This window comes from Diadema antillarum, unplaced genomic scaffold (genome assembly GCF_040938485.1).
Source record: "Diadema antillarum isolate AM-2024a unplaced genomic scaffold, OU_Dant_1.0 seq00000204_RagTag, whole genome shotgun sequence".
Lineage (NCBI taxonomy): Eukaryota > Metazoa > Echinodermata > Echinoidea > Diadematoida > Diadematidae > Diadema > Diadema antillarum.
The window spans coordinates 91,040-103,184 of NW_027271263.1; the positions used below are offsets into that span (position 1 = coordinate 91,040).

Below are 12,145 nucleotides of genomic sequence, written 5' to 3' on the forward strand. Positions count from 1 at the left end.
AACGCAGATACTGATGATATAACAATAATTGCAATCCTAAAAATGTTTTTGAATTTCATGTGTATTATGCGACTGAATTTATCCAGACATATCCCTGGCCCTATCTCCGTCAGGTCTGCATTCTCCTGTCAGTATAGGCCTAGCGCCGCCATCATACTATTGGAACATCAGTCGATCGTCATCGACCAGCGAGTGGACAATGGGACCGGACAAAGGACAGAAGGCAATGGCTAACGCGTGGACCATCTACGACAACATCGAACAGTACCGCGGCAAAGTCGCCCTTAAAGGTACATTTTCTATAGAGCGCGAGAATCTCAGAATCACATTTTTGTTTCTTTGATTGATTGAATATGGGGTTTCTTGATTCTTATTAACAAGGAAAACTGCACACTACCCCATTTTGTGGGATGCCTTACTCTAGTAGGCCTACAATGTCATTACTTAGTACTTACTGTCGATGTTTACTTCAAGCAGTTTTAAAGTCGTCATAAAGATTTAACTGTCCTTACGTCATATAATTACTCTCGAATACTTTATGACGTAAGGACGGTTAAATTTGATATATTAAGTGGTAATATTTGCAACCTGTTGAAAATGCTGCTGCTTTTTTTTTAACCATGTCAAAAGTAGAACGAGAGTTTGATCATTAAGGGACAAGCTCACATTTCATTATGTTAAAGCAGCAATATTAGAAGAATGCATCAGTGAAGGTTTAAGGAAAGTCGGACAATCCTGTCAAAAGTTATGAATTTTTGCAGTTTCAATTCCGACGTGGCTGGATGAGAAGACTAATCCTAGTTTGTGATGTCACATTCGTAGAACAATATAAAGAAAATATTACGAAAATTCAACGTACTTTCACTTTTGTCGCATATAGTAAAAGAGCACTTGATTTGCCTTTACCAGTAACAGTTACCAGTACCTTTAACAGTATAACTTAACATTAATCACACTGATTCAAATTTTTATGTTGGTTGTGTCTATCTCTAACTCACATTTTAGAGACTATTTTGAAGCACTTAAACTGGGTTTTTGTATCATCTGAAAATGGTAGATAATGCCTTTAAGGTGAACTTGTCCTCTAATTGAGTTAAACCATACTTGTTCCCCCTCCTTCTTCTCCCCACAAAAGAGCGGGACCATCGGGCCTACTATGAGAGCTCTCAGATGAAGAAACGACAGCATGAAGAAGAAATCGCAATCCTCAGACGAGATAACAAGGACACCCGAATGACACTGGCCCAGAAGACTCTCAAGGTATCAAAGAGCTTGGTCGCAGAACGAATTAACTCCATGTTAATTTGAGATATCTACCATTAAAACTGCTATATAAAGAAATATAGAAAAACTAATCAGACAATATTGGATTATAACGTACTTTTTTTCTGGAGGCGCACACAGTTAGTTACTAATATTGCAACACTGTAATAATGATAATAATAATAATAATAATAATAATAATGATAAAGGACATTTATATCGCGCAGCTATATACTACAATAATATACTCTACTGCGCATTACAAAATAACATACATGATTCAATATAGAATGCATCATTTCAAAAGATGACTTTTAACCTGACCTTGAACTCATTATAGCTGCTTGCCTTACAAACAAAGGGAGATTATTCCATAATTTCGGTGAAGCATACAAGAATGCCCAGTCATCAAGAGTAACTTTTGATTGCCCTGATGGATATTTCAGTAGTGTCTGTTTCCGTTAGACTCGGAGATTATAAAATGTTTGAAATGATGTTTTTAACTCTACAAGTTCCTGTATGTGCACTGGTGCTGTACCATGAATAGCGCTATATACAATCAACAGAATTTTGAATTTTCTCTGTTTACAGACTACCAATGTAACGCACGTAGTAATGGATCACCTGTGTTGGTTTTTGTTTTTGTTTTCTTCTTCTTCTTTTGTGACTGTAATTTTGGTTTTGTATTGTCCTGTTATTGTGTTTTCTATAGTCTTTTGTAGGAAGCACCAGTGCGCTTAGAATCGTCTGTAAAAGCGCCATACAAATGGAAGTATTATCATTGTTTGATATTATTTCAACTTCAAGAATATCCCGTCTAATGTATACAAGCTAGTGATGTATCATACTGAAAAGGTTTTATTTTGCTCTGTCTGATGGATGACTTAAAATGTTTGAATATGGCGCGTAACCGAATTTACCATCAAGCTCATCATCCTATATAATTTTAAACATTACACCGCCCTCTTGTTACTTTACTCGGCCGATGACGATCTCCTCGTTCTAATCACAGTGAGCCTTCCCTCCCTGTCTCTCCCCCAGGGTGATGCCCGGGTGATCACCCAAGCCCTCTCCACCAGAAAGGAAGAGCAGCTGGCGTTTCAGCGCAAGACAGCCGAGGTAAAGTTTCAATTAAGAATTAAGAATACTCTGAGTACTCTGTTCTGATTGGCTGATTGACTTTGATTGCATCTTTTCCGCAACGTGGGTCCTGACCAGTTGAAAGCTATACTTGTATTCTTTCTAGTTATTGTTACCTTCATCAACTTTTAGTAACTGTTTCGTTGATTTTACGATGCCGAGCATGAATTTGTGAAACAAAGTAAGAAATTATCTGCGTGTTTCTTTTATTATTGTCATATCATCAGAGCGCCATTCAAGAACTTGATCAAAAAGTCTGCGAGAAGGCAAAGCAGCTGAACCTACTCCGCTACATACGCTTACAAAAGGAGCAGCGAATTCGCGACATGGAAACCGCCCTCAATCAGGATAAAGCTGCACAGAAGAAACACACGAAGTTGGCCAAGTACGACTTGCAGGTAGTGTTCTATCGCTAACCAGACAGGATGTAATGAAAAAAAAAATGGGAGCGGAGTTCCTGGACAACCATGAATGCATTCGGGTATGATTATTTATAAACGACCGAATATGGTATTTGCTTATCAAACCGAGAATCAACGCAAGGAATCATCAACTTCAATCAACTTGTTAACTCTCCCTTTCATTATTCATACAATTTACGAAGAAAGTGAGTCGACGTTTTGATCACTCTCAGTGGACATGATTGAAGTCTACAATTTTTTTGCGATCAATATTGGTATCAATCACGGTCACTCCCGAACAGTTCGGTGGCTGCATGTTACTTTGTATAGTAATGCAATGTGAACTCCACCTTTGATTAACATGCAACTTACCAATGTTTGTATTCCTCTCTGACATGTCTGAACACAGACCAGTTACCTTGGTGGAATAATACCACAATTGACTCACTGTAGAATAGTATTGACAAATTTTATACATTCAAACAATTTTTTAAAAACTCATTGTTACTTGTAATCAGGCGATAACATTGTATATGTTTCATTTTGATGTTGCAGACAATTCGAATGATAGAGAACAACCTTGACAAAGCCAAGATTAAGTACGACATGGCGATGAAAATACAAAGAAACTATCTGGAGATTCTCAAATGCTTAGAGGAGGTGAGTCGCCCGCCTACACCGTTGTACTGCTCCTGAAGATATTAGCAAGCTTATAAGATTTGCGACGCTAATGTTTAGGCCTCTCCAGGACAGCGTCTAGCTATATACGCTACCTGGAAGAGTATTTCTTGAAGGTTCAAAGTCCAAGGCCCTGCGACGCGTCTATTTAAAAAAAAATGAAAAATAAAAGAATAATAAAATGTTGCTCTGCACATGTGCGATCAGCTGATGTTCTCATTGTCCAACCCGGGAGATCTACAGCTCGCTATTGTGTTTGAGATGAAACCGTTTGCTGTTTTCATTTAAGTACTCGATAGCACTCAGATGAGGGCGAGTTGCTAACGATTCGGATGTCGAGTTAGTTAGCCAGGGCAAACTTGAAGGCGGTTCCACTGACAACCTGGTAGGCACATACTCCTGATGGTATAAATCTAACATGTGGAAGCCGAAAAGTTGAGAAGTTGAAACCCAACTCGACTCACTAGGGTAGATTAAAGTTCGATTTGTAGAAACCCTGTACCGAGTATTAGAAGTAGAAATAGGTAAACGATCGCAATCAATGAATTCCTGAAGTATGCGACTATCATCATTCTTGTATCTCCTTTGTGAGTTTTGTAAAGACTCTTTTGTCCGTCAAAACTAGCCCCGTTGTATTCATTTTGGAAGACGGTAGAAACATGCCTGTAATCATCAAGAATCCCCTTTGATGATGCTCTTGATAGGAACGGCTAACGCTACCGAAGAAGTTGCGCTGCCTAGAGAGAACTCTCGAGGAGCAGCGAAAAGAGCTGGAAGAACTCAAAGAAATCAACAAGGACGCTCACATCAAGAAAGACCTAGCCAAGGTATTGACGCTACATTAATACTTAACGATGAAGATATTGTTCTAGTGTAGTTGTTGAACCGGCGTCAGTATATTTGCACTAGAAACACTATCCTTACGCTTTAACTCCTCAAATGAATTGTAATTACACATTCCCGCCGCGGCAATGAAAATTCGTCCTCGGCATCGTAAATAAATATTAATTAAATTGCTTTGTTTTCTTTAATTTCTAAATTTGCCGTAGTGTGGGTTTAAGAACGAGAAGAAAAACGGGTTATATGTTTCAAAGCCATATAGGCATCTTGGTAATTTGTGTATAAATGTTTTCACGTGAAATATCGCATTTCGTCACGTGACGCAGAGTGAATTGACCGTGCTCGAGCAGAAGATGATCGAAGCCAAGCGATCACGTGATCGCACTCTGACCCGGATGAAGAAACAGGCGGAGCGACAGAAGGAGATGGCGGATAAGATTGAGAGACGCGCCCGTGCCACGCTGCAGACTGATGACGTCACGCAAGGTAGAAGAACACAATAATCATTGAGTAATGATTACAATTTTAGCATGAGAACATAAATCATCCCAGCTAAAACAATGACAACGTCGAAGATGAAAGACTTGAAAAGATCTGCAGATATGTGTAACATGTTGGCGCGGAGCTGTTGAAAGCTGTTGTTGCTAGGTCCTAAGACCAAGAACTACCAGTCCTTTAATGTATTGTCGTCAACGTTGGCGTTAGCATTTGTATTATAACCCGGCGAACATTCAACATACGGCCTATATCCATGAGAAAACAAGGGGAAACGATTAATAGAAACCGCAGACCTGATACCTCGATTCGTCTCGAACATCCCATTGAGTTTCGAGAACCACTCAATACGCACGATCGACACATTCTCACCTCTACACCAGTCACAATAATATAAACAAGATTTCGGGTACACGTTAGGAACTCGACAACCACGAGTCCACACATTTCAAGGGCTCACACGGGTAAATAATTTCCCATAGAGACGTCTGTTAAAGGGATGGTACAGTATTGGTGGAGATGAGAATTGGGCTTTTAGCTTTTAGCGAGATACCAAGAAAACACTTATGAAATAGTCCAGAGCATACCATTTCAAGAGGAATTCAAAGTTTATTTGATGAAAATCGGGCTTCGAATGACTGAAACATCCAAAAACAAAGTGAAACAAAGCGATCGTAGTAAAAAGGTGGGTCCCACACTTTATTAGAATCGCTCTGTTTTGGATAGCTCAGCCATTTCAAAACCAATTTTCATCAAATAAACGTGGAATTCCTCATGGAATCACCTGCTCTTTCATATTTTATAAGAGGTTTCTCATTATCTCACCAAAAAATATTAGAAACCTGAAATTAGGTCTCAACCAAAACTATACGATCCCTTTAAAATTCAAATTTCAAAAAATTCTGTAAAATAGCTTGGAGAAATGAGGTGTTTCATCTTCACTAACCTGGATAAGTGAGATATACCCTTTCATCCATCAAATTTCCAGGGTGGGTTCTTCGGCTCAAATTCTGTCCAAGGGTCCGCAAAGCCAGACTACGAGTTCTTGTCACTCAAAAAATCACCTATTTTCCGTACATGTACTAAATGAAATATAGTCCCCTCAAATTCCATCAGAAAAGCTTTCATCTTCCAACCAAAATGCAATTTGTAGAAGAATTCATACTCAATATCTACAGCTATTCAGTTTTTTTGCCAAACTACATCATTGATTTTTAATTAATTTTTACTTCATTTATTTGGTATCTTTGGTACGAATATGTGAAGGGGTCTGGGACATTCCATTTTATTTACAGGTGTGAGCCCTCAAGAGTCATACAGCCCATGATCATACGCTGCAGTAGCCTTTTGTCGAGGCCCTCTCGCTGTATGATGGTTTTAAAGGGCGAGCGAAGCGAGCCCACCCGAGCACGACAGCGCAGTCAAACAGTAGCTGAGCTCATTTGGTCGGCCCCATTCACTCACCATCATACAGTGAGAGGACCTTGAGTTAAACCATGAAAGGACTCTATCGTCTTCTTGGTTTTGTGGGCAACAATATTGAAAATCTCAAAAATACTATATAGCCGCATGTGTGGGTGCAACCCAGGACCTACATTTTTACATTTTTCACTCCATTTTTGGAGGCCGTTTTGTAGTGATGGGTGAGGTGTCCTTTGCGTGTCACACCTCTATACGGTTTTATATTTCGCTATCGTCCTCTTGATTTTGTTCGGGATCGTGGTAGTCTGGTTTCCAGACCCTTTGCCAACTGGACTCCGCGGCGACGAAGGCGATCTTCTCTAGACAATCACCAGTTTTTCGCTTTCATATGGCCATGCTGCTATTTTGACGAAGGTCTTGACACCTTATTACAATCTGCTTCTAATGAAAACGATGAAAATCTCTGCTTTCTTTGACTTATATTGTTGCTTGTTCAATTTCAATTTCTTGTTTGTTGTACAGATTCCAAACGCCAATCACAGATGGACGAAGACAACTGGATTAAAGTGACAACCTACGAAGAGGCCTTCCAGAGAATCAAAGATGCAACAGGTGTCTCAGATATTAATGTAAGCGATGCATCGACAGGACCAATTAACATCTCAGGGATGCCAGCCCATGTCAATCCTAATTCACCTTGTTCTTATTCATGTCTAGGGTCTCCGTGTTTTACGCTATATTTTCCTTTCCGAAAATATCGTGAAAGTGATCAATAATAAGCCACAATACCATTAGGAAGAAAATTCTGATACAATCCCTACTACTGTTGGTTCTACTTTTACTTCTACTGCTGATGGTAACAATAATTTTGATGATAACCATTGCTATAATTATGGTTACTTAAAAAATGATAATTATAGTAACAATGACCCAAAAAAAGATATAGTGGTAATGACATTATCACGATAATGAAATGAAAAACGTCAAATCTCTATTTTTTTTTTGTCATTTGATTTTACTGCATTTAATTGGTTACTGTACATTAACGTAGATCACAAACTTGCAACTCTCTCAAACACCAAAGATTTTCTTTATTTAAGATTTAATAGACTTAGATCCACCAGACTCACGAACATGGGTCAGTGATGATGTTTTCTTGTCCTTTCTAATCATGACAGTACATTGCTAAAAAAGATGGATAAATAGATAAATAAATAAATAAATAAATAAATAAAATGAGTTGAAGAGGATTTGTAAAGACGGTCGTGTTGGCGTTTTGCTGCTTCCAGGAAATTGAATCGCGCTTCCTGAGCCAGAACAGTACGTACGAACACCTGGAGCAGCAGAAACAGAGTGGCGAGAAGCAGCGAAAATGGCTGGAGGAGCAGAACCGCCAACTAATGGAAAACTACGAGGCGCTGAAATACAGCGGCGAGAGCAAGATGTCACAGTGAGTTTGGGTGCACGTGGTAATCACTTCGTAAGCCCCTGAAAGCGCGGTTCCATACCGGTACCATATTCAATGGTTAGCTTTAATGGAAAGAGTATATTCAGTTTAATTTAGATGAAGAGAATTGTACATGTTTCATCAAAAAAATTGAACCTACAGTTTAAGGGAATTTGAATTCACTTCTTTCTTTCTTTCTTTTTTGCACCAATGGATGATAGTAGTTACAGCGACAGACTTATATTGGTATAGGAGACCAAGGGCAGGAATTCCGTAATGGGGTGGGGGCGCAAAAGAAAAAAAAAATGTTTCTGGTGCCACTTCCGGCTGACACGAAAAGAAAAAGCTCCAGCGCAATTTTCCGGTGCCACTACAGTTGAAAATTAAAGGGGGGAGGGGGCAAGCGCCCCCTTTCATTTTCGTTCCTTTTTATTTCTTTTGTTTTAAAAAAAAAGTAAAGGGGGAGAGCCCAGGTGCCCCCCACCCCCCCCCCCCCACCCCAATCCGCCACTGGTGATGATATCATCACCTCACAAGTCTCCCACTCAAGTGCACACTAATGTTATCTTCAATTTCTTGTTATATCTTACTGGAAATAAATAAGAATAATTCTATGATGTATCATGATTATGGCAATGTAGTAATAAAGGTAGATTAATAATGGTGACTTTAAGGGAGTAACAGGTTGCAGTTGCAAAATCATCGACTCAAATATGATTTTAATGATACCTTCCTTTGTCGTAACCCGTATAGGGAAAGTTGTGAAATTATGATATCCTCGCCTTTTAATTTCATACTTTGTGCGTTTTCCGTCAAAGGAATGTGGAAACTCGAGATTCCAAAGCTTTCCTATTTGATGTCAGATTGTTTGGACGCTTATCATCTCTTGTCTGATTTTAGTCCAGTTATTAGAGTCAACCTTAACACAGTGTTGAATCGCACTTCACAGCAGCGCGAAACCGCGATGCACTCGATGCCAGCCAACCTCATGCCCAAATAAAATGTGTCCATACATATCCATTCTTAAATGTGTTGTGAATGTTCTTCTAAAAGAAGTACAACTAGTTGTGGTCCCATTGCAACTTATTTACAGCAATGCTTCTCGAGAACATGTGCTTTGGCTTACACAGCACAAGTAACTTGGCTTACACAGCACAAGTAACAAGTGGCTTACTTTCATGCGGCCGTCGGTGAGAGCAGACGCATAACTTTCATTCCCCAGCCACCGCCTTACACCGTCTGGAGACAGCACATTTACTCTACGTGTTAGTTTTCTTCGTTTTCTTCGCTTATTTTGCACCAACCTCGTTCACCACATTTAAGTTACTGGTACGAACCTGGACTACTGGTCTCAGTCCAATTTCTTCAGCAAATTCTGTTTCTACTAATTAAGCGCAATTATGCCCATGTCAACCAGAACAACGGTGCCACGCCCATCTGCAAGCAAGCAGCCGAGCCGCGATCCTGCTACTGCAGCAGCAGGGGAAGCTTCCCCAGGCCAAACGGCGGTTGTGGAAACTGCCCCGTTAACCCTGGAAGACTTGCAACGCAATCTCACGCAGCTTTCCACGAGAATTTGTGGAAAACTAGACCAACTTTCTGATGACGTCAATGCCATGAACAAGAAATTTGATGAGCTGGAGTCAAGCGTCAAGTTTAACTCTGCCAAAATAACCGAAATGGAAACGGAGGAGCTACCCAAAATGAAAGCAATGCTCGGCGAGAAAATTGAAAAGCTGGAGGAGAAGCTGATTCTTCTGGAAATCCACAACCGGAAATCCAATCTCCTGTTCTATGGAGTCGAATCTCAGCAAGGTGAGGATATCTACTCCACTCTTAGGTCTACCTTCATCAATCTTGGAATAGAGAAACGCGTAGCCGACGGCATTCTCATCGCCAACGCTCACCGCCTGCCGAGGCGCAACGCTACCGTCGAAGGTCCTGTGCCTATTATCGCGAGATTTTGCTACATGCGTGAACGCGACCTTGTACTAGGTGCCTACGAGAACCAACAGCGACAACCACAGCGCGGTATCACTGACGGTGCTCCAACTCAACCACGTCCACGAATCTCGGTGCGAACCGATCTGCCGCCCACCCTCAAGGCCAGACGAGGAACCCTCTCGAGTGTCGCGTACAAAATGCGAAAGGACAGGGGTCTTTCAACCAAAATCGCCGTCCAAGGTGCCAGAGTAATCCTGCAGTGGAGGGAAAAAGGCTCGTCGAAATGGAATCTCTACACTGACTGACCAGAACGCCAGATCATGATTCTCGTGTAAGATTGTTCTTATGCCCTTATTTCTTCACTCATTTTGCTCTGATATCTCCTCTTTACCCATTAATTCTGTAAGTTGGTTCCTTTTCAAGTAATTTAACGTGTCTGAATGGAAAGAAATGAAAATGCCTTCTGTACATTATCACGTAGAGAAATGGTTTAAAAATTTTAAGAGCGTAATAGGCCTATTAATATGTCATTATTGACATTGGTATAATTTACACTGGTTCATTTTTGCTTAAAATCAGCATAACCATAAATTGTGTGGATTTGTTTATAGAATTGAATGTTATTTTCTTAAATATAGATTTATTTCATAAAACTGCAAAATTATAGTATTCATGTCACTTTTTTCTCGAGCGCAGTGCGCAAAAAAAAAAAAAATTGTTTGCGTATCAAGATATTACTTCTTGTCTTTTGTTTGTTTGTTTGTACCAAAACTCATGTGTTATGCATTGAGACCTAAAGAACGAAAATATTTTCCCCTTTTATTACTAAGCTGAACCAGCCGATTACATAACATCCGAATAAAAAAAAAAATATTATACATAAACTAAAATATTTTGCATGGAATATTGATGGAGGATCTCTATTTCCGTTTTTTTTTAATGTCCTTGTTTCATTCCCCTGTCCTGATAACAAGCAATGAAGTTTCGTATCTACCGCAACTTTGTTTGCTGAATTTTTGTTGTTATAGCTGATTTATATGATAACATAACAAAGAGTGATACAGATAATAATGCTGCTCAATTGAGAGCAGTATGTAGAATTTGTCTACTATTTGATAGTATAATTTTCACATTGAATTTATTCAGCATATCTTGACGCATGCTTGATATGACAACTTTTTCCGGACTTTTTTTTTTCTTCTCTCTCCTTCAATACCTTTACTCCCAGTCATACGGTTGTTCTTGCTTGAAATGATAGCGCATATAATTTTTTCCTCATCTTGTTTTATGTGTGTTTTCAACTTAATGTACTCACACATAATGATTTCGATGTTAGAGTCTGCTGTATCTTGCGACCCTCCAGACTATCGCGTTCTTTTCTAGGCAGATCCTGACATACCGCGAACATCTGATAACGAACGAATGTTCGGATTGTATTTGTTATGCAAAGTTATGTAGATAGCGTTCCCCAGAGTAAGACTTTCTCCTTCAAGACCTTTATTCCCCGTCATATAGCTGACTTTGCCTGAAGTTACAGTGCATATCTTCTTTTTTTTTCCATTCTTTCTCTGGTGTGAGTGTATGTTTTCTACTTACCGTCCTCATACATCAAACGTGATTTTGATACTCATTAGAGTCTGCTGTAGCATGCAACCTTATACAATAGACCATCGCGTTCTTTTCTAGGCAGACCCTGGTTACGTATACCGGACTTCCGATGGGAAACGAATGTTCGGAATGTATTTATCATGTAAAGTTATGTAAATGATCTTTCCTTGAGTAAGACCCGCCTTGTATTTTTGTAGTCTGTTCATGATTCACAGTATTCTCTTACCACCATTTTTGTTCTGACGCTCACTGTAGTTTAATCATTATACGGTTACCCCACATACTGACTCTCACTTGCGTATATTATAGGCATTATGCTTTACTCGAGTCACTTCTTTTATGTGACACTCAATACCCCAATGAGATAAAATCTGCAATCATTATGTCATGTTATACGAATCAATTTTTTTTTCTTGTTTTTTTTTTCATCCATCATGTTTGGCTCTTCTTATTTTCTCGTATAGAGTAAGCTTCGTATTCTTATACCAGTAACCGAAACATGACGTTTTATTATTCCATTGATTTAACCATTCTACCATTGTTATACATAGTTTTGTCCTACGAAATATAGAGCTTTAAATTAGGCGGTAGCCTTATACATTGTGCCATAAATTGTGAGCTTCATCAAAGAATTTAGTGACATTTCTGTTGATTTATTTCACTGAATAGTTTATTCCAGCATTTATGGCATCTTTCGTCCGCAATTGCAAAAATATGCAATTTTTCTGTATTAAGATGTTATCTGCCCTGCTTTGGCAAGGGGAAGCGAGTCACAAAAGTGACATTTCTCGTAAAGAGCTAGGTGTGTCTGTTATTTACACTGATGTCGGTGGACTAACATGATGTCTTGTCTAACGTGTCCCTTAGTGGGATGAATGTTTCTGCACGAAATTTGGCCTGGAAGAGG

The 12,145-nt window shown here is 39.4% G+C and overlaps 1 protein-coding gene across 1 annotated transcript in view; it reads left to right on the forward strand.

Moving 5' to 3' along the window:
• Positions 1-180: 180 nt before the first annotated feature.
• The window catches only part of LOC139728867 (outer dynein arm-docking complex subunit 3-like), a 40,933-nt gene continuing 28,968 nt past the window's right edge, over positions 181-12,145 (forward strand). The window contains exons 1-9 of the mRNA XM_071639803.1: positions 181-290; positions 1,136-1,260; positions 2,305-2,382; positions 2,631-2,801; positions 3,360-3,464; positions 4,187-4,309; positions 4,649-4,808; positions 6,762-6,868; positions 7,529-7,689. Of these exons, the coding sequence (XP_071495904.1) occupies positions 200-290; positions 1,136-1,260; positions 2,305-2,382; positions 2,631-2,801; positions 3,360-3,464; positions 4,187-4,309; positions 4,649-4,808; positions 6,762-6,868; positions 7,529-7,689 (1,121 nt within the window). The 5' untranslated portion in view covers positions 181-199. The remainder of the gene's footprint in view (positions 291-1,135; positions 1,261-2,304; positions 2,383-2,630; positions 2,802-3,359; positions 3,465-4,186; positions 4,310-4,648; positions 4,809-6,761; positions 6,869-7,528; positions 7,690-12,145) is intronic.